General features: G+C 42.0%; 1 protein-coding gene across 1 annotated transcript; it reads left to right on the top strand.

Moving 5' to 3' along the window:
• On the top strand, positions 1-27,552 carry LOC129237304 (uncharacterized). The gene is made up of 8 exons (XM_054871965.1): positions 1-1,084; positions 15,123-17,453; positions 17,535-17,758; positions 17,826-18,466; positions 18,543-18,644; positions 18,718-18,852; positions 18,920-19,443; positions 27,170-27,552. The coding sequence occupies exons 1-8, from the start codon at positions 3-5 to the stop codon at positions 27,303-27,305; spliced, it is 5,175 nt and encodes a 1,724-aa protein (XP_054727940.1). The 5' UTR covers positions 1-2; the 3' UTR covers positions 27,306-27,552.

Here is a 27,552-nt window from a genome sequence, read left to right as displayed (position 1 = left end):
TCATGGAACAAGAAGACTCTTGCCGACCCGTTCCCGCTCCACGTCGCCTCTATCCCGAGTTGCGCAAACTTGACTATGAAAATGTTACCGTTGAATTGATTAACAAAAATCTCAACATAAACTCAGAAAACATACACACCATCACCAATTGCACTGAGAAAGTGCCGAATAATAAAATATTTTTCGGCTCACTTTCCGATCAGGAGGACACAAGCAGCGCGCGCAAATCCATACTCACCGAAACAAATGATCTGTACGGCCCCAATGCAAATGAAGCGGTCGTTTCGTCAGCGCCCATCTATTCAACACCAACACCAGCGCCACGCCCACGTAAACCACAAAATACAGATATAGAAAATGCGAACAACATCTACGAAAATACAGAAGTGTTGAGTCGCCCAAAGTCACAAACAACTACAACACAAACACTTTACCCCGAGCTACCGCGCAATACAGGCGCCATCAGCAAGGAAACCTCACCCAACACATCGACGTCCTCATCACCATTGAATAGTCGTGCAGCGTTGCGCAAGGCGCCCGAATTGCCACCAAAGTCATATCTCAGTGTGGAACGTGAACGTAGTCAACGCGCGCAGCGCTATTCCATCGGCAGTGAAGTGTCCACCACGAGCAGTTATAATGTGACGATCGCTAGTGGTGGTGGTGGCAGTGGTGGTGGCGTTGGTGGTGGCGGCGGCTTGAATGAGCGCACATTTGGCAACAGCTATACACAAAAATCAGCCTCGAATGCAACACTCAATTCGTCGGTGGAAGATTCAAATGACAGCAGCGATAATGCGAAATTCAAATCACCTTCGCCAGGGTATGTAGGGGATGCGGGGAGCAATTGCAATTTGAACAGCTACGCATTGAATGATGGTAGTGATGTTAGTGTTCGTGATGGTGAAAATGATGTTGATATGCAATTTGAAAGTGACGATAGTAGCCGCCGCAACAATGCCTACGACAACAACAAAAAGTTCACTTGCATTGCTGCCAGCAACCAAACGAACGAAAAATGCGCATTCACTGTAATCACCAATGCCCCTGCAACTGCATTTGCGTGCAATCAAACTGAAGACAAGTAAATTTGCAATGAAAATAAAATTTTTGTATTCTAATCGGTGAATAGCATTTTTTGCATGCTTACTAGCGCTAACATTTATATATTTCAATTTATTGGCAATTAATTGGGGTATGTGTCTAATTTCATGACTGCACACGTATGTATGTATATGTGTATTTATGTACGTGCAGCTGTGGTGGCGATAATAGCAGCGCACAGTTTTGACCATTTATTCATTTTTTATTATTATTATTTTTTTTGAAAAATTAAATTTGTACTGCAACAAAAACCATACAACTTAAAGTTTAAAACTTCGTGCAAAATTAAAAAAACAAATTCTAAAAATTTTCAAACTTTTTAATCAGAATTCGAGTTGCAGCCCATTAAATTTTGATACAACAGAGTATAATTTTGAGGTAGCTCAAAATTCTCGATGATTTTTGAAAATTTTTTTCTTAGCGGTCTTGTGCATTTTCTTCCTATAAAAAAAATTCGAGCAGTCGTTTTATGGAAGAAAATGCCTTCCATAAAATATAAAAAAAAAAATATCAAAAATAAAGGCGAATTTGGAGCTACTTTAAACTGGCATATTTTATACTAAAATTGAATGGTACATAAAACTCTCTTCTTCTTCTTTATTGGCAAAAATGACACTTACGTGATTTCGGCCGAGTTTAACAAAGCGCGCCAGTCATTTCTTTCTCGGGCTAACCGGCGCCAATTGGACACACCAAGTGAAACCACCAAGTCCTTCTCCACCTGATATTTCCAACACAGAGGAGGCCTTCCTCTTCCTCTGCTACCACCAGCTGGTACCGCATCGAATACTTTCAAAGCCGGAGCGATTGCATCCATTCGGACGACATGACCCAGCCAACGTAGCCGCTGGATCTTTATTCGCTGCGCTATGTCTATGTCGTCATAAAGCTCATACAGCTCATCGTTCCATCGTCTGCGATATTCGCCGTTGCCAACGTGTAAAGGTCCAAAAATCTTCCGCAGAATCTTTCCCTCAAACACTCCAAGCATCGCTTCATCGGATGTTGTCATCGTCCACGCTTCTGCGGCATACGTTAGGACGGGCATAATGGGAGCCTTGTAGAGTGTTAGTTTTGTTCGTCGAGAGAGGACTTTACAAAAGTAAACACAGATGTGAATAAATGAACTTCATCAGTTATACTGAAAATAGTGTGCCCCCAAATATTAGGCCTCTCTTTTTCGCCAAAACTTAGCAAGTGGCGAATAGATGCAGCAACTGGTACAAATGAAGATAAGTCGGCAACGCGTGAAGAGAGCTGCCTTAAATTACATATGTTGGTAAGGCAGTGCAGGCTAATGAGCTGCAGCCATACTCGCTAGCGGCGAATCTTACTCGATAACTTTGTTGTTGCTTTCGCGAGCAAATTTTCATGGTCAAGTTAATCGAGCATAGAGATAGTGAGCGGGGAAATGGCGAATAGAAGAGGCCTATTATTTCGAAGCATCGCAAATCGAAACTACCGTTATTTCGCGCATTGGCTACTCCAAAGTGCGAGTGTATTAACACTTTTGCTACACGAATTTCTTACTTACATTTAAATTTTTGCTTGCCGCTGTTGATGCAGCAGACAAAGTTGATTCTTTCGTTTTTGATTACGAATGAGGACAAAGTGTATTATTTATATATTAATAAACTTTTTCAGAATCCATAATAATGTGTGAAATTTCTTAAAATTATACTTAGAAGTGGTGGGGTATCAATATTTATGCTGTGCGCTGTACATGGTTTTTGTTGTAGTATAATCTATATTTTCATAGAAAAAAAAATATAAAAAAAGTCAAAACATTGTAATATGTCGCGCTACTATTACTATGAACACAGGTGTATGTACGTATTTACTTATATATTCAAATATTTTATAATATAATACTTAAAAAGCACTTTTAATGAGTTTTAGAGAGGCACATTTTTAGTTTTTATGCACATTAACGTATTTTGAACATGAAAATTTCCTACAAACACACACTCGCATATCCTGCAGTAACCAGGTACTCATAGTCGTAGTTAGAATCAACTAGAATGGGGTAACTCCACTTGGACACAGGGCTTCAACTACTAACAATGAGACAAAAAACAAGTTTATATATAAGAATTTGGGCGGTCCTGTGTTTGTGTTCTGAGACTCATATAAGGGTATTTCAAGAGTGGCGCCTAAATGTCAGTAATGCATGAGTCCTAGACGGTGCTTTTTTATGTCGTCTTTGACAATATGAAGGTTGATACCGAATTATAATCCATCTCTTGAAGAAATACACGGCCATTATATTCGTTCCAAATGCTTCAATTCCTGGCTGACTCACCACTCTGTCTACTGAGGCACGCATACATATGCATATTTTTGGATAGCTATGATTTCTGCCAGGAATCCAGTGTGGTTGAAAAAGACCGCAACAAACTTTTTCGAAATTATCATCCCTATTGCAAGTGTCGACTAGAAGGCTGTCATCCACTATTGACTATCGATGGTATTGTGAGTGTCAAATTGTCGTTGAATTATCGACTACGAACAACTCTTTGTCGCTTATCTTTCCACAAAGTATATTCTACTGTCAGTCGACATTCACAATAGGCGTCAAGGATGAAAGATTACCAGATTTGCTATTTAGCTACGGTGAAAAATAAAATTGCGAAGTGGTTGCCACGTCACTTGGGGATCATTTCACATGTATTCACACACTCGTCCATTTAGTCGGTTCTCAGGTATCAACGAGGTGTCATTGGTTGATTTTTTCGTATATCACCAACACAATCTCATCTTTCTTTTATAGACACACCGCAACTGGCGTCAGCCTATATGTTGATTCAGTCAAATGCGCTCAGAGCCGAGTAACGGTCTTTCAAAGAGCTGACCTTTGAAATCTTTTCACCAGAATGGAAGTGTATTTTTTTTTTATTTTTAGTCTATGACATTTATATATCTGTTAAATGTCCACGACTCCTCTGGCAACACAGGCTGCACATATACAAAATTTCATAACGTTTTGGCATAATTCAGGCTGTAAATCATTTATAACACATATGGTTTCATTCTTTAGCTCTGAAACCGTTTCGGACTTATTAGCACAGACCATCCTTTTCATATACATAGTGATAGAGAATACATCCAATGGTGCCTAATCGCAAGATCTTGACGGTCCTTTCACCTCGCTGTGTCGTGAGATAATGCGTGCAGGAATCCTCGTGGCGCAGTTCTGTTGAAACCACATATTTTCAAACTCCATGCAATCTGATGCAGGCCTTACAAAGTTTGATATCCCGCCACGATAACGTTTATCCTTCACAGTATCAGCGTTACCGGCATCATTTTCGATGAAGCATGACTCCGGCAGCCCCAAAACCACACCAAAAAGTGACTTTGAATTATTTGAAATTTGCAATTTATTATAGCAAAATTTAATAGACTATAGCATAATTGAATATTTTCTAACAATTCTGATTAAAAAGTGTGAAATTTTGATGAAAAATTTTGCACATAATCTAAAACTCAGTTTTATATAATTTTTGTAGGAGAATGAAATATGTATACTAGGTCGGGTCGATTTGTGGGGAGGCAAAAAAATCGCCCATTGCTCTGTGAAAATCATATTCTAGGGATCAAAATAAGAAACTTTGCTGAAGGAACCATACCTCTAAAACGAATTCTGATGTCCCCCAATTCTGATGTACCCATAGAAAAAGTATTAAAATTAAATAAAAAACAAATAAACTGTTACTAATAAGTCCCTGGGATATATAAATAGTTTTTTAACGCACTATACCTTTTAAAATATCATCATCAGTCAGAACAACTTTTCCGGATACTTGTTTTGACATCCAAACTGCTGCATTTTTATTGCGCAAACTAATAAAAAATATCATTGAACTGACGCAATTACAATAATGGAATTACATAAATTTCACTTGCCTTTCAAATCTATAACAATAAAACCACATCTGCAGCGATGCCATAGTGGCGTTTATGAGTGAATGTTAAGGCTTGACCTACAAACATTCGCTGTAGCGTTTGAATGCACCCTGTAGGGAACTCACTGGTTCTCATGACTTTATTGTTAATACCTGATTCGAGATATTAGGCAAATTTTCTACAAAAAACAGTCATCAAATTGACTAGCTTAGGTTTAAAAAAATAGCACTGCAACACAAGAATGAAATATATTTGCCTTCATAATTTACAAATGCCATGATGCCAGTCTATTCTAATTTAATTCTGGATTGCCCTAGTGTAAAAATTAGAAAAATGGGAAACAGAAAAAATGTCTACCAATGGGTGTTTCGTGTCCGGGGTTAATAGTAATATTTTGCCGTATAATATCAATTTTTTTTTTGGATAGTGGACGAAGCCAATATTTGGAACAAATTTGAGTCATAAGTAGAAAATTGATTTCTCTATTTTTCGAAGCTAACCTCCGAAAGCGAGGCATGAGTAGTTCGAAATCGGATATTTGGTAAAAAATTATTTTTAATTATTGTATGCAAATATTTATAAACAAAAGTGCCAGCCTTTCCTTTTATTTAAGTGGTATATAGCTTTTTCCCTGAATTCACAGAGAGAACGTTGGCTCGAATCTCGGTGAAAAACCAAAATGAGGAAAAAGTAAAGTGAAACTTCTTAGGCGTCGATGGACGAGCGAGAATGGAGAGTAAAATTTCAAGGCATGCAACGTTTTGGGCATTTTCGTTCCGCGAGAGAGAAAAAAGATATAACGTAGAGGAAAAGGAGAGAGAGAGAACTATACCGTATATATATCTTAGATACACTTTAGGCTATTTTTCCTGAGTTTTTCCTTGTGCTTGCTAATTTCTAGTGAGAAATAACACTGCCTACTTTTTGGCGCTTCTTTGTTCGTGCAAACTTGTAGGAAATATATTTTTGGTGCCTACTTTTTGGCGTTATTTTTCCTTGGTGCCTACTGTTTGGGGAGTTTTTTGGTCTCGCTTATTTCCATTTCCCTGCTAGTGCTTTTGCGTACTATAAAGTGCTATCCATTCCGGCGTCGGATTTATTGGTATTGCCTTCCGGTAATTTGTGCCGTTGTTGCGGTCCTGGAATCGCTGCGTTTGTGCGGGTGATAAACGCTCGGAGTAGTGCCCGTTGTTGTCACGGTTTGTGTGCGACGTTTACCTACACCGGTCGACCCTTCTCCGTTTTTTGTAAATTTTGTCTTTTGTTGTATTCTCTACAAATGTTGTGAATTCATATTATTTCTCTCTCTCTCTCTCTCTCATTCTCTCTCGGGTCTATCCCTTTTTCTTTGTCTGCCTTGAAAGTTTCACTTTCGCTACACGCACTTTATTTTTCTAATAGCGGTCGCACCTCAGCCGACAATGGCAAACCTCCGGGTGTATTTCTGCCATGAAAAAACCCCTCATAAGAAACTATTTGCCGTTCAGAGTCGACTTGAAACTGTAGGTCCCTCCATTTGTGGAACAACATCAAAACGCACACCACAAATAGGAGGAGGAGCTCGGCCAAACACTCTAAAAGGGTGTACGCGCGAATTATATATATGTATATATATAATAGGTCTAATGTCGGTTGCAATTTTTTTTTAAATACTTATAAGGTTTTTAATTTTTCGAAGTTATAATCAGTCCCTTTAAAAAGAGTGTTTGAGTCCAGAGCCAAGTGCTGTTTTGTGTAATAAATATTCAAGCGAGTTGTCCTATTTTATACTTATTTCCTTCGCTTAGCTCATAATGCGCCTGTGATATTGTCGCCTTCAAAGTACTCCCCATCAACTGCAACGTACTTACGTCAGCTTTTGATCCAACGCCCGAAATATTTCGGGTACTGTATTTTCGATATAGCCATCACAGCTGTCTTAGATTTTTCTATTACTTCTTTTCGGTTGCTAAAACGCGTTTTCCGTAATGGTTTTTTGACTTGAGCAAAAAGAAAAAACTCGCAGGAAACCATATCAGGCGAATTCGATGGCTGTTGAATGGTATTCGTTTCGTTGTTTGTCCAAAACTTCACAGTTTATGATGGGACTCTGGGACGCTCCATTGTCGTGGTGCAAAATCCACGTGCTGTTTTCCCACAAATCGTTTTAATTTTTATGGGATTGCTTCACATAAATGTCTCATAACGCCCAAATCATAGGCTTTTCCAACTGTCTAATCTTCTGGCAAAAATTCGTGGTGCACAATACCGTTGTAATCCATAAAAACCGAAGTTCATGGTTGAACTGAAAAAGACATGGTTATTTTCGTATTGCTTTAATCGGGGCTCTCCACTCACTCACCTGATATCTGAATTACGTTTCGCACTCATAAGCCCATAAACTTTACTTTTGCTTTATTGATGCTTTTATCAATTTTCGATGTGGATGTCTTACCACTCTACCTTCTGTCGCATTCATGCTACTCGTAATCGTCGATTTTCTTTAGAGTAGCATTATCAAAACAGTTTTCCAACATTTCTGAGGTATTCGCACCATTGAATGCTCTTTTAACGTAAAATTTAATACAAACTCATTGTTGCAATTCAAATACATTTTTAAAACTATAAACAACAGAAAACACGTGCAAAGCTAGATTTACTCCTCACGACGGCGTAAGTTTTGTCAAGCAATGGCCGTACAATTTAAGATATTAATCACAGATATGGCAACCTAACTAAAAAACCAGAACTCAAATCAGTTGACTTAAAGCGTACCTTGGCTGTTGTTCTGGAAACTTTTAAAATAAGGTGATAATTATGAAAAAAAATTTCCGAAAAGATAGGATTTCATTCTCAAGTCCTTGAAGAAGTAAGTAAATGTTACATTAGCCGCATCATGGTGCTTACTTTCCAACTACCTATATGTACAATTCTCATCCGGCTTAAGGGATTTACTCACAGACCGTAAAAGCAAATCTCAGTGCTCTGCCTAGCAGTCTAAAACCCGCATGGCCATGCAAAATGAATAGTTCGGGTAATCTTACACAGGTTTTATTAGCCCAACAAGCGGGAAACTAGCTCCTAAATGGCAAAATGGTGCTTAGCTAAGCTTTTATTTAAGCATAAATAAACTTCACGGACTGTGAAACTGGGCATTAGTCTCAATCGGGATCTAGTAGTCAGTAGGCTCAGGTGACCTAATGGCGTGTATTTTGTTGATATTTGACTTTTCCAGACCAGTGATCGGCAGGACATAGCTCACTGAGCGCTCTCTAAATACTTGTGTACCCTCTGAGTACGCTGATCTAGACAACAGAGTTTGACAACTTGGAGGACAGATTATATTATTGTATAAAAAATGTCGAATCAGCCGCTCTACTGCTTGTTGATGTGCATTGAAATTAACTATGAAAAAATTATCTACATTCATTAAAGATATTTACGCAGATAGGTTGGAATCTTTTAATAGGTTATATACACTTGTAAGGCTAAAAAATCACTTTTTTTTTGAAAATTTTTTAGAAAGAACGATTTTATTAAACAAATACAATTTTTAATTATTCAAATAATGTCTATTTTAAAGTTAATTATAGCACGTAAAGTAAGTGAAAATATTGAAGGGCACGGCTCCTGCAGATGATCTCCAAAGGGTCCTCCAAAAAATAGCGTTCGGCGGTGCACAAAATACCTCCGGTTTAGATTATCTGAAATCGGAAAACCAATGCGATTATTTTTGTGGACAGATAAAGCTAGGTATTCAACGAAGGAGTAGTCAACATTTTAATTTTTGATAAAATGGCGGCTATAGGAAAAAAAAATCGAATTTACTACAAAAATTTTCGCGAAAAGTTGCCTAAAAAAATAGGAAAAATCATCAGAATTCTTATTCCTTCGATTAGTATCTGGAGAACATATCTGAGAAGGTTGTGTTAAAATTTCAAGACGATTGGTTCAGCCGTTTTTGAGAAATCGTGTCCACCGACTTCGAAAACACGATTTTGAGAAAAACGCGTTTAAAGTTTCAAAAGATGTTAATACCTACATAGTCAGAAACGTTTTTACTATTACAGCAATATCTCTGAAAATATTTACCGGATCGAATTGCAATTTTCAGAGGATATACTCAAATATACTTACATTCCGAAAATGAAAAAAATCGATTTTTTGAAAATTACGATGGCATATAAACCCTTAAAGCATAGCTTTTACTTTTTGCTTTACAGATTTTCTATCAATCTTTCCAATGTTGAGAGTATTAAATCCTTGACTTTTAGCAATCAATTTAGGAGGTATGAATGAAATCAGTTCTCCTTTCAAATGTCAAGATACTTGATGCCTTTTGCTTTGAAACCTCATAAAAGGAAATTATGAATTAATTGCAGTATTCAAATCTTTATGCCCACATTTTAACACTCAAAGCGGAAGTTTGATATATCAGACTCATTTCCAAGTTAAAAAAGCGATGTTAAGGGGGGAGCCTGGTTCTAAAAATTGTATCTCTTTGCGATTTTTTTTTAAGGAAAAAATTAATTTAGCACTGCGAAGTTTTTTCTATCTTTTAATGAACATTTAAAAAGTATAAAAAATTTTTGTACTGGTTAAAATAAGTTGAAAAAAATGTTTAACATAGAAATTCGTAGAGCGCTGCAACGCTGGAGTTTCCAACTGGCGTACAAGATACAGCTCGTAATTATTATCTAAAGCAAAAAATTCAAATGGATTTCTAATTATCATAATTTTTTATTTTAGATGAACTAAGAAAACTGAGAGAAATTCCAAAATTTCAACTTTTTGGAGGTTTTAAAGAAAAAAATGCCTTTCTATAAAAACAAAATTCATTTCAACTTGGTATAAAAATCTTGAAAAAATTTTTTATATATATTTTGTTAGTTCAAATAGAAGAGAATTTAATACTGAAGGGAACAAGCTGTGATTCATTTCAAAAGTTTCATTAGTTTTTTTTCATTCATGTACGCCAATTCAAAGAAATCATAAAAATGAAAAGTCGAGAAAAGAAGATAAAGTTTGTACTATAGCTGTCCGGTCACAGTGTAACTACCTAACGCTCGCCTACCTTTGGCTTTGTATATACGGAAATATTGAGAATTAGGCTCTGTAACTGTGTGTGAATATTCTGAAATATATTAGGAATCGCTTAAAACGAAAAAAAAAAAATGATTTTTTTGACCTTATAAACCAGGCTCCCCCCTTAAAGTATTACAATAATTGTTTGACTATTGTAAATTTTAACTTTTTATTCAATTGATGAAATCTTTTTATCCTCATAATTCGAAAAAGTATTTTAAGGTTTTTGCTATAATTTCCAAGAATGTATTGTAATACACACTCTGAGAAGCAAACCAAATTTTCCAAATTTTCGCAGTCTTCAATGGGAACTCTGTGTTCCGCGTAAATATTTTTCCTACCAGGTGTATTATGTTTTCGTGCATTTGATATTATGAAGTGCAAATGGTTTTCTCGATAAATGGTACGAGTATTGTGGTGTTCAACGCACGCACTATTTGATTTCTTGGTACAATAAATTTTATCTTTATGATTCAATTTTAATCATAAATGCATATACCCTTGAGCTCAACTAATTATTTTGATCAATTTTGGTTATTTTGTTTTTCGTTATTATTTTTTTATGAAAGTTAAGGTGATTATATAAGAAGCACCATATGGTGAAATCCAAGTTTCAAGCTTTGTGCAAAATTTGTAAGAACTCGACAGTCAAAAATCAACGGTGTTTTGTAGTTACTTGAAATTTGCACTTTGATCTTTTAAAATTCAATGAACTATAAAATTGCATACACAGAAAAATTCTGAAAGTACCAGTTCAATAGTTGAAAGTTTTGATAAAATTTTCAAAAATTTTTCACAAAGTATTATAAAAGGATTTCTTTCAGCAGATAATTTGTTGTAGTATCTCTCTGCTTTTTCTAAAAGTCGTCGCCCCTCGGCTGGCAATGGCAAACCTCCGAGTGTATTTCTGCCATGAAAAAGCTCCTCATATAAACCATTTACCGTGCGGAGTCGGCTTGGGCCCCTCCATTTTTGGAACAACTTCAAGACGCACACCACAAATAGGAAGAGGAGCTTGGCCAAACTCCTAACAGAAGTATTTTTTTTATTTTTATCTCTTCTGTTCACTTTTGTTTGATTGACTGTTGGTCAGTTCTCTGGTAAATACATTTTTTTATCTTAATTTTATTTACAGAGAAGGAACTCAATCTAAGTAAGTCAAGGTTGCAGGCGCCGCACTTCCCTAATTCGTACCCTTTTTTTCATTTACTTCCATAGATTTTCAGTAGGCGCATTTCCAGCTGTTTTCTGATAATAAGAAACACTTTGGCCTCTATTATTAGTCACAGTTCCCTATTTGAAGTTCAATCGTGGGATTTACTTTTTCAAGTTCTTAGTTGACGTTTCTTAAAATACATTTTGAGCATGTATGTGTGCTCATGTTTATGTAAGTATGTACATATGTATACACCCTGTAGGGAAAAGTACTAGTCCCGAAAGGGGGGGTTTCTGCTTGCTAATACCATAAGTAGTATAAAAAACCACCATATTAAATCTGCTCAGTTTCAGAAAAGGGTTCCATTAATTTGGGAAAAATACTGAATTAAAATTTTGTTCATCTCTTTTATGATTTTCCCAATATCAATTCAATAAACAATTATATTATGAAATAAAAAAAAATAAATATTTTTACGTTTGAAACATTTAGATTGCTCTTGAACTAGTGAAGGTGTAATCAAATGGTAGCTCACGCCTTTCCTGCGGGAAGTGCAAATAGAAAGGAAAGTCCATGTAGTGGTTGACTCCTTTGGCTTCGCAGTAGCCCATCACCTTCTCCAAAATCTTGCTAACGATTTCTGGTTCTATCTAACAAATATATATATATAATTGGTGCGTACACCCTCTTTTGGGTGTTTGGCCGGGCTCCTCCTCCTATTTGTGGTGTGCGTCTTGATGTTGTTCCACAAATGGAGGGACCTAGAGTTTCAAGCCGACTCCGAACGGCAGATATTTTGATGAGGAGCTTTTTAATGCCAGAACTACACTCGGAGGTTTGCCATTGCCTGCCGAGGGGCGACCGCTATTAGAAAAATGTTTTTCTTAATTTTGGTGCTTCACTGAGATTCGAACTACGATCTCTCTGTGAATTCCGAATGGTAGTCACGCACGAACCCATTCGGCTACGGCGGCTAACAAATGGCTTGCTCGATATTCGCCTTAAGCGCCTGAGTTATTAATTGATGGTTCCCATAATACCAGTCTTCCACGACACTCTACAAAAAAAGTCTACCGAGAAATCGCAGCTCCGAGGGGACAGGATGGCGCGCAAACGATCGTTTATGGCATGAGCTGTGTGGCATCACGTGCCATTCTGCTGAAACCAGAGATCGTCCAAGTCGAAGTCCATGCCTTCAATTCAATTTCCGGCCATAGACAATTTTTTATCATGCCTCTATAGCGTTAACCGTTTACCGAAATAGCGTTTTCAGTAGAAAAGAAAAATTCGTTAAAGATGACACCGTTTCGAAATCGGCACCAAGCTACCCCTCTCTGTAAATCATTGGTTTCTCCACGATCGCGTGCGCGGTTTTTGAACTCTTCATACGCCAGCTTTGCTTGTTAACTTTGTCACCTGGATGAAAAGGTACTTCGTAAGAAAAGATGATTTTGACTTCTTTTCAATAAACGCACTCTTAGGCTCCACAACACTCGAGTTCGGAAATAAGTTTGCAATATTTCCCAATGCTGTTTAGGCGTAAAACGACAGATGAGAGCTGCCTTTATCAAACTAATCAACCAACCGGGCAACCAGGGCCAACCTGAATGTAAAAAAATAAATAAATAATTGGCGCGTTCTGTTAGGTGTTTGGCCGGTGTGTTTTCTCCTATTTGTGGCGTCCGCCTTGATGTTGCTCGACAAATGGAGGGACCTACAGTTTTAAGCCAACTCCGAACAGCAAATAGTTTTTTATAAGGAGCTTTTTATGATAGAAATACACTCAGAGGTTTGCCATTGTTTGCCGAGGTGCAACCGCTGTTAGAAAAAAATTTTTCTATCATTTTGGTATCAACTATTCGAACCTACGCACTGCTGAATGGTGGTCATGCACCAACCCATTCGGCTACGGCGGCTGCGTGTACTGAATATACAACTTGAAATATCAATGTTTTCCCATAGAGCAGCCCACTCACTGTTATTAACCCACCGTTGGACACCATTTGTAAAACCTTCGGTTGGGCTCCCAGGCCTGGCTATTTTTGTCCCGTTCGTTGAACTTTTTTAAAAGGTAAAGCAATCAAGTTTTTATAGGCTACCTGAAAGTCCTACCTACCTCAAGTCGTTAGCTATTATAGAAATACTTGTACCGGCAATGTTTAAATAAAAAAAGACAGAGTTAAATTTCAACCAAATTTATTTTATCTCTTTCAAAATATGACACGTCTGAGGCAACACACATGTGCCAACGTTTAACCCAGTCCTCCATGCACCCCTGGTAGGCCGAAGAAGGGATGGCCTTCAGCTTCTTCGTCGCATTCTCTTTGATCTCCTCTATCGACTGAAATCTTCTTCCACGTAGTGGTAACTTCAACTTGGGAAACAAAAAGAGTTCTCAAGGGGTAATATTAGGTGAATGCGGTGCTTGAACGATGGTATTTACTTGGTGTTTGGTCAAATAATCCACCACAATTTGGGCTCGGTGCGATGGCGCATTATCATCATGCAAAATCCAGGACTTGTTTGCCCACATTTTCGGCCGTTTGCGACGTACAGCATCTCTCAAACGCTTCAAAACGGATAAATAATATTCTTTATTCTCTTGCAGTTCTACCAACATAAGAAAAAATATGGACCGGTTCCCACTTGCGCGGTTCGTTTAAATTAAACATTCCCGGTACTTTTTGATCATGGGGTATGTTAAATTCAATTTAGAAATATGGTAAAAATGAAAAAGGAACAAGCCAGTCTGGCCAGAACCGGGTGCCGAAAGGAGGGTTAGGTAGTCGGTATCCTTCTAATGAATGTTTGGTTTATCATTACCAGATCGCTCTTCATGCTTTTTTTTCTATAAACAGTTGATGCGTTGTACACAGCGATATGCAACGAAGCGTTCGGTTTTTCTCGCTGCATTCCATTGCGATTGCTCGAAACTCATTAAATAGTAATCGATTCGACACATGAGTTCCAATACGATCTGCTTCCCTTTTCCGATAATATCGCGCCAGTAGTAAATTTGATCGATTCAGTCCACTAGTCAATAGAGTACAGCACAGTTATATCACCATTCAGGTGCGATTGCTTGCAGAAAAGCTCCAACAGTCTGAGGACAGATGTGGCCGAGCATGACATGGGTAGCCAAATGACAGCTTTTCCCTGCGGGGTTATCAACAACAGCGCAACAGATGTTGAGATTTTGACACACGACATTATATTTATAGGTACATACACACATACATATGTACATACTTGCATGGCTTTGTGTATGCCGCCAAAGAATTCTAAATTTAGTGGCATTTCCTGAAGGCGCGTAGAAGTTGTGTATTGCGTTAATTAGGCGCATATTTTGGGGGAATAGAGTGCGCACATCTGTATGTATGTATTTAGAAATGCATGTATGCACGTATGCATGTGTGTGTGTATGTAGATATGCAGTTCTTCCTTGCATGAGTTTTTAGCTATAAGACATCCATTTCTCTTTTCTCTTTGGTTGGGTGCATGCCATGGGAATGAAATGGAACTTCATGAGCGATGTGTTTATGTACTTGAATTGTTAATGTTTGAAGTCAAAACAGCCCACTTATTTGTGTTTGCTTGAACACACAATGTCGACTCTATAAATAGGGATTGGTCGCATGCTCACAAACTTCAGATCCGTTTGGTTGGTTACAGTGAACACAACAAAATACACTAAGTTCAATTTTAATTAGTAATTTAAGAGTATTTATACATTTTAAAATATTGCACACTGAAATTTGGTAGTTGTTGCGGCGGAAGTAATTAGGTGATAAACGTGGTTAACGGGCATATATACATACACATGTACACTTACTTCTGGCATACACAAGAATTCCTTCAGTTCTTAATTCATTTCCTTGCCTCTTTCTAACAGCGAGCTCTTGAAGTCGATCGGTTCCACTTCCAAGCTTCTCACCGAATCCATAGGCGAGCGTGTGGCACTCAAAGCCAAAGGCGTGAAAAATAAATTTGATAAGAACTTTAGCAATATTAGCACTGAAACAGCAAATCGTTTACGCAGTGTCGGAAAAAATTTCAATGCCAATTTTACGCTGACCAAAAAAGACAAAGAAAAGCAAAGAGCCGAAACCACAGCACAGTTTCACACTGACCGCCCGCAAACATTGCCGCCCAACGATCAAGTCTTCGGTTCGATATCATTCACCAGCCCGTTGAATCGTAAAGCAGACGCTGTCGAAGATCTTTCCGCCAGCACCGCCGATTGCTCATATGATTTGCCGCGTAACTTGAAATTAGCGCGCAGCGATTTGGATTTACCTTCACCGCCATCGTACGAGGACGCTTTGAGAGACGCCCCGTCGCAACCGTCATTCACGCGTAACGCACCCATGAGTAAATCGCTCATGGTGCCTAAGCACATTGCCGCTGAAGCGGCTAATGTGGCGCTGAAGAAGCAACGCAGCAATGCGAACTTGCAAAATGTGGCCGAGAAGGAAATGCATGCTACGAGTAATAGCTCAGATGCAGTTTCACGCGAATCAGTAGACTTGCCCTCGCCACCCATGCCATCTTTTCCACCACCTGTTCTCCCCAAAGAAGTTGTGGCGGACATATCTCATGGACTTTATGGCAAACTCAAGCCAATACAGCCGCCACAGAGGTTGAAGCGACGCAAGAACTATGAAGAAATACAATTGCGACGTGTGGGTGACAGTCCGTCGCCTGTGGGTGGCGCTTCGCTGCGTCCGAATGTTGACTCTGCTGAGCTACACCAACTAAATATGGAAGTAGCTGCGACGGAGCGCGAGGAATCTTTGCTACTGCATAAACAGATACTTGAGGCGGAGAAGCGAGCGCCAAAACCGGACCGCAGTGAGTCGTGGGAGTACTTTGCGGATAGTGTGGAGGAGAGCGTGTGCTCAACACCGGAACCTGTGTATGCAAATGAGGAAGCAACTTATGGTAGGGTTTTCGAAATGGCTACCAGTAACAAACAGGCTTCTTCGCAGGATCAAACTAACGCTTTTAGTTCCATAAAAGCAAGTGAGGTTACAGAGGGCGCAGTTGGTGGCTGTGTGAAACCGCCTGTAGAAGTTATCAAAGAATTTGATCCACTTTTGAGTCGCAAAGCCGCAACTATCTGCAATTCGGACAAGAGCAATCAGCTGCTGCTATTAGAACATCTGCTAGAGGAGGATATCTATGGCACAGTTTCAGGAGACCAAGTCAAATCGGATGATGATGTCAGCATGTGCACATCAGAGGAAGATAATCAGACTGCCGCTACCGGCACTACAACGGCCATAGTCTCGGAAGAGCCCAAACCAACAACTGTAGTTTTACCCACACCGAATACAAAGCCCAGCAATAGCACGGCTCAAGCAGCTACTCAGCTAAGAATTGTACATCAAAATGCGCAGCTACTGTCGGAGAGTATGGAAAACATGCTGGATGATGATGAAGAGCGCGTGCGTCCGTACTTGAGTCGAATCGATGATCAACCCGCCGCCAGTGGTAGCAATATTGATTTGGCGCGCGCCTCCGCAAATCGTACTCACTGGTTTGTGCAAGACAATAAAGAAAACAATGAGCAGCAGCGTCAAAATCCCTTCAATAAACTGAACATTGAAGGTGACGGACCACCATCCTACTTGGAGGCTATTGGCGCCGACGGTCGCCCACCACTCACACCTAACGAACAAAAATCGCGCGCTTCACGTTTCATGAACAGCGTAAATGTATTCTCTACGAGCGTCAAACAACGCGTTGGTGCCATCACGCGCAAGAACAGCTTCAAAATAGCCGCGAAATCCGATTTGAAGGTGACACTTCAAATGGTGCCGCGCCCAACACTTTCGCCTTTGCTCGTGCGCTACGAAGGACCACTGATACGTTTTCCTTCGGGTGTTGTGGAAGACATACTCAAGGAAATGCAAAATCGTAAAGCCATTTTGCGCGATCGTCAATTCCAAACATTCCTCGATCAGGAGATGAAAACGCCCAAGGAAAACATTCCACTCGATTACATTACGACGTTGCAATGTGTGAGTAATAATCGCGTAACAGATAACTCGACACATTTCTATTGCTTCGAGATAACCTCATCGGTGCCGAAGAACCAATCAAGCTCGAGCAATGTGCAGGCTATGTCGAATCCTAATCTCGTTATGACGAGTACTGCGTCGGGCAATTGCAAGCATCAGCGTGTGGCACACTTGTATGGTGTGAGCAAGGAATCGGAGAGGTAAGTTCAGTTGAAATGTTATTAGTATTATATAATTTTGTTTTTGTTTTTGGTTTGGGATTAATTCATGTCATTTCGCAGAGGTGTCTGGATGCAAAAGATTTTGGAGAGTCTGACCAATACTATACCACCGAAATATGCCTGTCATTACTATCGCGCCGGTTGGTGCTACCTGAAGAATTCAATAACCTCTGAATGGAGCGGCACTTGGTTGGTGCTGAAGAAGAATCAAAGACGTTTAATATTTGTCAGTGAAGCGGCTGGTAATGTAGAGAAAATGGATCTGCGCAAAGCGCGCTGCTTAGGTAAGTCTGTGGCCTGAGACAACTCACTGTGAGATTATTTTTCATGCCCATACTCGCTCACTTTCAGTGCTCAAAGACAGCGATGAAACGATACGCAATTTACACGTGGAGTCTGGTCCTAGCCTTATGATTGACTGCCCGCCATTTACGGTTTATATGATTATGTCTTCACCGCGTGAAACCAAAATTTGGCGCCATATCATACGCGAAGTGGCGCACAACAACGGCTTCTCACTGATCGATCAGCAATTGACCAAGTTCAATGTACCCGTTATTGTGGATAAGTGCATAAATTTCGTCTATATTCATGGATCCATGTCGGAGGGTATATACCGCAAATCGGGCTCCGAAAATTCCATTCTAAAACTTTTATCCGCCTTTCGCGCCGACGCCTTCAATGTCGAGATCACACGAAACGAATATAACGAACACGATGTGGCGAATGCTTTGAAGCGTTTTATGCGCGATCTGCCCGAACGTTTGATGGGCAAACTTTCCGAGAGTTTTATGTGTGTGACTGAACTTACGAAATCGGCTGAGAAGATTCAGGCCTATAAAGAATTGCTAGCTCGTTTGAGCGTAATCGAGCGGGAGACCCTAAAGAAGATCGTGGGACATTTGGCATTTATAAGCTCGCAAAAGACAAAGAACAAGATGAGCACGAAAAATTTGACAATGATCTGGGGCCCAACGCTGCTGCAAAATCATGTAAGCGATTCACGAACTTTCCTGCTTTGATTCACTCATTTATTTTGTTGTAATTTGTGTCACTGTGAAATTTTAGCATCAGCAGGAAGAAATGGTTTACTCACAAAAGGAGGCGGATGTCTTAGCTGACTTAATAACGCTCTACAAAAATCTATTTCCCTTGTCGCCAGAGGAAGTGGTAAGCGCTACTTTTCATATGCAAATATTTGGAAATAATATTTCATTTAAAATCCACAAATCTGCAACTTTAGAAAAAAGAGCAAGAAATGCTGATGTGCCTGCAAAAGTACTACGCGGCCGCTGAAACGCTGACAGATTCGGTGAAAAAGTCGGGCGATCTGAAAATGTGGGTTGTGCTCAACCCCAGGCCGGAGAACACCAATGAGGTAAATTTCTATAAAAAAAACACTCAACCCAACAAAAACCTATATTTTATATATCTTCCGCCAATAGGAAAAAACTCAGGTGAATATAACCATCAATCCGACCCGCACTGCTTACGACATCTGCCGCGAGCTAGCGCCCAAAATGCAATTGTCAACCCACCAAGTTTCACTGCACGAAGTCATACTGAACGACAGTTTAGAGCGTCCACTGCATCACGACTTAAAAGTATTTGACGTTGTGCTCAACTGGTCCTATTGGCCAGAAGATGATCGGAAAAATAATTATCTCGTTGTGAAACCGATCGACACTTTGCGTGAAGTGCAGCGCGCAGTCAAGAATTTGGCAACAGTGACACCTGGCAAGGAGCTAAAATTCGCTGATAATCGCACGAAATCCTTCAAATCCTTTTTGTGTGAATTGCGTGATGGTAAAATTGTGATATCGAAAAAGGATAAAAATGACAAAACGACCATCGTACGTGAGATCTTCCTGCACAGCACCACCGCGTACTTGGGTTGTGAAAAGAAGCGCGACTTTCCATGGAGCTGGGCAATTACATTTGTGGAGCGCACACAAACGCAGATACTGAGGTAAGAAGAAATTAATGCTGATCGTAAGCATTTAGTTGTGGGAAAGAAAGTAATTTCGGGTTTGTAGTGTGAAGCAAGAGCTATTACAACAAGAGCTATGACGCAACCCATGGGATCAGCATATGCCCACCAGTAGAATCATTGAGGACCCGATGTGTCTGTTTTACTGGGCTACTGCTAGAGCAAGGCTACAAAGTTTTGGTTCCAATGTCGTGAGAATGAGTAATATTCGGAGTTGCCTGATCTCCCATCGGGCGCGTCCCAGGTGGTGGATAGGGAACCCTGGCATCACAAGAGTGGCCTTCCCTGTTGGGGTGGGTTCAACACTCGTGTGATGACTCAAACGTGGCATAGAATCAGGGTGCCATCCGCGAACCAAACTGGCTAGGGAGGAGTCCCGAAAAAAAACCAAAAAAAAGGTAATGGAAAACAAAGGATCTATTACTCCAGGTGGAATCCACACAAGTGGCAATCCACCCGCTTCGGCGGCAGGGGCATGGATTCTGGAGGCCCCAACCATTACCCAAGTCTCTCAGCTCTACGAGCGAGAGCGCATCCTGGAGGAGACGGGGGTTGCTATCGCAATCTCCTCTCCTTCAGAGTCTGAAAAACGTTTCCCTGCTTCTGAGGGCCTGAGTTGTGAGGTCTCTTCGGTGGCTGCACGACCTCCCAAAGAAGCTGGGAAATCGAAGAGCGCGGCAAGGAGGAAGAGAAGAAAGCGGCGGGCAGAGCTCATGCGGGAGAAATCCTCATGTGGCTCTGCCGGCCCTTCTGTGTCTGTGTCTTCCAAACGACCTCGGTCAGCGGAAGTGACACCCACGGAAGCTACCGAGTCTTCGGTGGGCACAGGCACTCCCAAGTTGTCTCGCTCTCGAGGCAAGCGGAGAAAGACGGCGGCTGAAAGCAGCACACCTCCCTGCCCTGCGGTTGCCGCCAATGACCGAGCCACGACCCCCCAAGGTACGAGCGCGGTCTTGGCGCCAGTCAATGTGGCGGGAAAAGGTTCTGCTGAGCCACGTCTCTATCGGCGCCTCGACAAAAAGTCCAGCACAGCTGTCTGCCCGGCGAAATCTTCGTCAGTGGAGGATCGGGAGCTGGACCTTCGCCCAAGCACATCCAAGGGTGCGGCCAAGCCATCCTATAGCGAGAAGGCTGCTGGCCCACGACCTGTGGCTGTGGTTGGAAAACTGGGGCCCGACCATCAGCTGACGGATGCAGAAATCAAATACTGCAAAAGCCAGCTGATGCGTCGGGTTATTGCCTCCGGTCCGGAAGCCAACGCGAAGGGCTATGAGACAAAGGACGGCACCATAAAGGTGACGTGCGCGTCTCTGGCCAACTTCGAGTGGATCAGGACCGCGGTCAATAACGTGCCCCCCATGGGGACCACTCGCTTCGCAGTCTACAGCGAGGAGAGTGTACCCCTCAGGAAGGCCATCTGCTGGATTCCGGATCCAGACCTGTCTACGGCGGATGTCCTATCCTGTCTACGTGCCCAGAATCCGGGCATCAACACGAGGCTTTGGCGAGTCGTCTCGTACACCAAGAGTAAAAACCGGGACGGGAAGGAAGGTGCTACTCTTGTGGTGCGAGTGGACGAGGCCAGTGTTGATGTCATGGGCTCACGGTACGGGAACCGTCTGAGTCTCTTCCTTGGGACGGCCAGCTTTCATGTCTTTCCCAAATGATTGACTCGGACGATTCCTGTAGCTATCGTCCCTTGACGGTGACGCAAATTAACTTGCAGCATTCCAAAGCCGCTACTGCACTACTAAGTAGAAGGCTTTCCCAGCTGCACACATTACCCCACATAACAGCAGTGCAAGAGCCCTGGGTCTTTAGGGGCCGTCTCTGTGGCTTAAGTGCGCTGAAAGGGGCCACGTTACTATATGACAGGAGTTCTAGCAGACCTAGGACCGGTCTTATAGTATCATCCCATCTCACTGTGACGGGTCTTGAGCAATTCTGTTGCCAAGACCTGGTAGCGGCTGAGGTGTGTTATAGAGGTAGACGCGGATGGTCGAAGTTTGTGATTGCATCTGCTTACTTTCCTTACGATGCTCTGGAAGGGCCACCACCCGGGAAGGCCACTAGTCTCGTGAGGTTCTGTGAGCGGCGCAGTCTGGGCCTCATCCTATGTTGCGATGCTAATGCCCAGCATACAATCTGGGGCAGCAGCAAGTGCAATGGACGGGGCTCTCGACTATTCGAATTTATCGCGTCCTCCTGCCTAGACATACAAAACAAGGGCTCACAGCCAACGTTTGTAACGTCTAGAAGACAGGAGGTGATTGATCTAACCCTATCAAACTCAAAACTTGGGTGGTCAATCAAGAACTGGAGAGTCCTTGCCGAAGATTCGTGCTCGGACCACAGGTACATTGAGTTTCAGTGTGGCGAGGAGGCACAAATGCCATTGCCCTCTAGAAACCCAAGAAAAACAGACTGGCAGAAGTTTAGGGAGGCGTTGCGGGACCTTGACGTTGCGCCACCAAGACTTCGAAAAGAACAGGCCATTGAGGCGGCTGTTGAGAAACTCAACGCTGCCCTAACCGACTGTTTTGAGTCAGCCTGTCCAACTCGACCTCTCCCGAGCCGGACTCCCGTTCCTTGGTGGAACCAAGAGCTCCAGATGTTGAGGCGTGAGTCGAGAAAACTCCTAAACCGGGCCCTCAAGACTAACCTTGCAGAGGACTGGGAGCGATACCGTGATGTTCAGAAGAACTACAAGAGGCTTATTCGGGAATCGAAAAAAGCCTCATATAGGGAATTCTGCAGCGGTATTGAATCTCTGAGTGACACGGCGAAGTTGGTTAGGATCCTGAAAAGGGACCCAACGGCAAAGCTGGGGTCACTTAGGAAATCTGATGGCTCCTTCACGGAGCGGAAAAGTGAGACACTCAGCTTGCTGATGGAGTCTCACTTTCCTGGTAATCAGATAAGCATCAGCCGGCAACAGCCCTTATTGATAGAGGCAGTTGTCAGAGCTGCTACACCTTCTCGGCATGACTGGTTCGTTGCCAGATCTGTGGTGAATGTGGCCGCCATTCGATTTGCCATCAAATCTTTTGGCGACTACAAGTCGCCCGGACCAGATGGCATATTTCCTGCCATGCTGAAGGAGGGTGCAGAGTTCGTGACAGCAGCCCTGAAGAAAATCTTCTCGGCATGCCTGGCACTGGCTTACATACCACGCTCTTGGAGGATGGTGAGGGTCGCTTTCATCCCAAAGGTTGGAAAAGACGACTACACCAGCCCCAAAAGCTTTAGACCAATCAGTATGACCTCTTTCATGCTGAAAAGTCTCGAACGACTAGTGGAACTGCGCATACGTCAGAAGTCGCTGAAGGCTCACCCTCTGTCTCTATTTCAGCATGCCTATCAGAGTGGAAAATCCTGCGAGTCGGCACTGCAAAACCTTGTTGCAAGGATAGAGCTGGCCATCGACAGGAGGGACTACGCTATGGGTATCTTTTTAGACATAGAGGGGGCGTTTGATAATGCCACTTTTGATAGTATGTGTAACTCTGCTAGTAGGCACGGCGTAGACCGGGTGCTAGTAAATTGGATTCGTTCGATGCTGGCCCAAAGAATCGTTTCGGTGCGAGCAGAGGAAGATCTGCTGGTGTCATCTGGGGTTAACAGAGGCTGCCCCCAAGGCGGTGTGCTGTCTCCGTTGCTCTGGTGCATGGTAATCGATCCTCTACTCACCACCTTAAACGATTCGGGAGTCTACGCACAAGCATATGCGGACGACGTTGCTTGTTTGGTAACAGGCTCTTCGCTTATGAACATCTGCAGGAAAGTGCAGAAAACTCTGGATCGGATTGACACTTGGTGCTGTGCGAACGGGCTGTCGGCAAATCCCGCCAAGACTGGTATTGTCCTCTTTACCAGAAGGAGGAAGCTTGACGGAATCGTTCTGCCAAAGCTAAAAGGAGTCACAATCCAGCTATCCAAGGAAATTAAATATCTAGGAGTAATCCTCGATAGTAAGCTCCTATGGAAATCACACGTTGAGACAAAGGCATCCAAAGCGCTGACAGCTTTCTGGCAGTGCAAAGGTGTCTTTGGGAAAACGTGGGGTCTCTCTCCTAGCAAGGTCCTATGGATCTACACAGCTATGATAAGACCCATTATCACCTATGCATCAGTGGTCTGGATGAGTAGACCATCCCTAGTGGAAGTCAGGAGGACCTTATCGAGACTACAACGCACTGTGGCCATCTGTTGCACCGGAGCTTTTCCGACTACTTCAGGCCCGGCACTAGATGCTCTGATTGGTTTACCACCACTTGATGCTTTCATCCGAGGAGAGGCCCTGAAGGCCATCTGCAGACTGAAACACAGTGGGAACTGGTACGGCCCTTGTCCGGCATTGGAACACAGAGAAGGTATGGACATCGATCCAACGATTCTCTCCATGCCCCTTGACTCAATGCCATCAAGAGTCGTACTTGAAAAGAGATACAGTGTAGTGCTACCAGAGGCTCAGTTGTGGGGAGACTCAGAAAATGAGCCCGGCAAACACTGTTTTCGCATTTTTACGGATGGCTCCAGGACCGAGCATGGCTCCGGCTCTGGGGTCTACGTGGAATCCAGCGGGACAAAACTGCACTTTGCTCTTGGAATGCATGCATCTGTGTTTCAAGCGGAGGTGTATGCAGTTCAAGAAGCGATGAACTTTGTTGTGGAAAAACGATGGAGAGGCAGATCTATATGTGTCTGCAGCGACAGCCAAGCTGCGCTTATGGCCTTAGACAGCCCTCAAACCACATCAGGGGTAGTGAAGTCCTGTAAATCCAGGCTGAACTATGTCGGCAGACATAACAGCCTGATGCTAACATGGGTCCCGGGACACGTGGGTATCGCGGGTAACGAGACCTCTGACTCCTTAGCTAAGATGGGCTCTGAGGCCAATTTCTTTGGCCCAGAGCCCGCTTTGCCACTCCCCTCTGCGGCCATCACGGCCACGGTTAGCAAATGGGTAACTACTACCCACAAGCGAGCTTGGCAGGCTGAGAGAGGCTGCAGATGGGCAAAACTGATGTTACCTGTCATGTCCGATCGACTGTCGCAAACCCTTCTGTCATTAGGCAGAGGGGAGTGCAGACGGCTGGTTGGACTAATGACGGGCCACTTTCTGTGGGCAAAGCACATGGAAAGGTTGGGCATCTCAGACAGTGTACTCTGCCCAGCTTGTGAAGAGGAGGATGAGACGGCGGATCACTTCCTGTGTGTCTGCCCCGCCTTCGCCCGAATCAGGTTTGAGGTCTTTGGCACTGATGTGTTAAGAAGCGACCATCTTGGCTCCTTGGCACCACAAGATCTACTCAGATTTCTTCGGAGATCGGGTAGATTTAAAGAAAATTAAAAGGGAATCCAAGTGTAGTACAATGGACTCAATTAATGTCTGAGTGCTGCACTTGCTAGTTGTCCCGACAAAAAAAAAAAAAAAAAAAAAAAAAAAAAATATTCGTTCTCTAAAACTGGAGGATATTTACAGATTTGCCAAAGAATCTGGAAAATTCTGACAGCACTAAATACCTTTGTCTCTGCTTCTGTCTCTATTCTTTCCTATCTCTATCTCTGATACTTTTCTCCTTTCCTCCTTGACTATCTACCCTCTTTCCAGAGCCCTAAATACAATAAGCTCTTTAGCCTGAGTATTTTAGGAGCTACCAAATCTCTTTGTGCTCCTTGGCTCGACCCTTTCAAATTTCATTTCAAACTAAATAAATAATTGACGCGTACACTTCTTTTAGATGTTTGATCGAGCTCTTCTCCTTCTCCAACAAGTAAGGAAGGCTGAATTCGGCCTGGACGGCATTACCCACCCACATTTCAGTAAACTTTAATTTTAGTTCAGGAATTCCTAAATTTAAGTTTAGAAATTAAACAACTCAGTTAACATCAGATAATCATCATCGTCCCTCCCAATTTGGCGTTCACATCTAAAAAGAAATGGGCGTGTCTTTCTCCGAACTCAATAATGTTATTTCGGATCTAAATGGGCAACCGAGTGGACAAGTTTTATTAAGTCGATGCACGCATTTACCCAAAAGTGGGCGTGGAAACGTCACATTTCTTTTATTTAGTTGATAGATTGTATGTTTGAGATTTTTTATGCGCGTCCTGCTTTTTGAAAATTATCGTTATATGGCAGGTGGGCGTAGTTATTGCCTGATTTGGTCCATTTTCAATGCCAAACTACTTTAGTCAAATTTCATTGAATTATATCAATTTTTGCTCCAGTTCTTGTGCGTATGGGCGGACAGACAGACGTATGGAAGGATGAACGGACTCATTTATAGGCTCCAGCACTCGCAGTGTAACCAACTTCAGACCGCTCGCGCTGCTGATGCACGGGCGTCAGCTGTCTGTTAGTTGACTAAATGACAGTCCAGAGTATTGTTTCCAAGCGCGCGGAAGCATTTCGCCGAGAGTAAACGCGGAAAAAGAAAATCAGTAATGGATTTCAAACGTAATAGTGCGATTGCATTATATTTGTCTGGAAAATCACAACCAGGGATTGTTCGTGAGCTCGAGCACCTTAAACTAAATAAAGTTTTTGTTCATCGAACCATTACTCGTTTCAATGATATTGGTAGCATCGCGAAATGTCATGGAGGTGGTCATCAAAAGACCGCAACGCCACATGAAATGGTTCAAAAAGTGAAGAAACGACTTGAGCGAAATCCCCGACGAAGTCCAATCAAATGGCGAAATAACTGAAAATATCTGACCGTGGCATCCGCCGCATACTGAAGAATTATCTCAAAGTCAAGCCTTACAAGATCCAAAGGCGCATGAACTCACACCAAAGCAGCAACAAGTCAGATTTGAGAGAGCAAGGGAGTTGCTTTGCTTGGCCGAAAGCGGTCAATTTTCGAACATTGTGTTTTCTAAGACGAAATTTTTTCAAATTGAGCAATTCGTTAACTCCCAAAATGATAGGGTTTATTCGACCGACCGTTCATATGAGAATTTGAGTTACCGATTGGCCACCAGGAGGCAGCACCCGCCACAGGTAATGGTTTGGGCCGCTGTACCCGCAGATGGGCGCTCTCCAATCGTTTTCATCGAGTCTAGCGTCAAGGTAAATGCGAAATATTATCGGGAAAGTATTCTGGAGGTTGCTTTGAAACCGTGGGCAGACAAATATTTCGGTGGCAAACCATGGACGTTTCAATAGGATTCGGCATCGTCCCACAAAGCTCGAGTGAACCAAGGATAGCTAGAAAAGAACGTCCCTAACGTCATAACGTCCACACAATGGATATCAAACTCACCAGACGCGAATCCGATGGATTATTCTCTTTAGGCCGTTTTGGAGAGTAAGCTCCGAACTAAAAGATTCACTAGTCTCGAGGCGCTACATAAAGCCATTGTCTGCGAGTGGTCCAAAATACCTGGAAGTCACATTCGGGCAGTTTGCGATTCGTTTCTGGACCATCTCAAGGCCACAGTCAAGGCAAACAGTGGTCATATCGAGCAAAAGTAAATTTGTTCTTAATTTTGTATTATTTTCACACATTTTTTACTTTGAATTGAATAAAAGTAATTTTCAAAACTAAATTTACGGCCTTTTTAATTGGTACACTTCGAGTGCTGGAACCTGTATTGGCAGGGAGAAATTGAGAAAAACGAAATTACTTTCTTTAAAATGTTATAAAAACAAAATTATTTAAATGCAAAATATAATATAAATATTTCCCCGTTTCAGATCCCGCGACTCACCCTTCATTGGACACGTGTTAGCTGGTAGCGAATGGGTCGATCGTACGATATGGTATTCCAGCATTTGGTATAGTTTGTATGGCGATAGTATACTGCCACCAGCGGAAATAATCATGAAGTGATGAAGGCAATGCAATTAGGCGGACTTTTGACAAAAATCACTTTTTTGACTTTGCCTGTCTTTGCTTTTGGCTTAGTAAATCTTGAACGTGCATTAACGAATCCAATATTGAGAGCGCAACTTGAAAATTTCGTTGTAAATTTGTGCCAAATACGCGTATTTCATATAGACGTTACTTTTTACTTTATAACATTTAACGAAAACTTTTAACAAGCATTTCATGGTGTTGAAAATGCCTATTTGCGTGC

This window comes from Anastrepha obliqua, chromosome 2, assembly GCF_027943255.1.
Source record: "Anastrepha obliqua isolate idAnaObli1 chromosome 2, idAnaObli1_1.0, whole genome shotgun sequence".
Classification (NCBI taxonomy): Eukaryota; Metazoa; Arthropoda; class Insecta; order Diptera; family Tephritidae; genus Anastrepha; species Anastrepha obliqua.
Note: the sequence above shows the minus strand (reverse complement) of the source record. Positions and strands in the feature narration are given on the sequence as shown.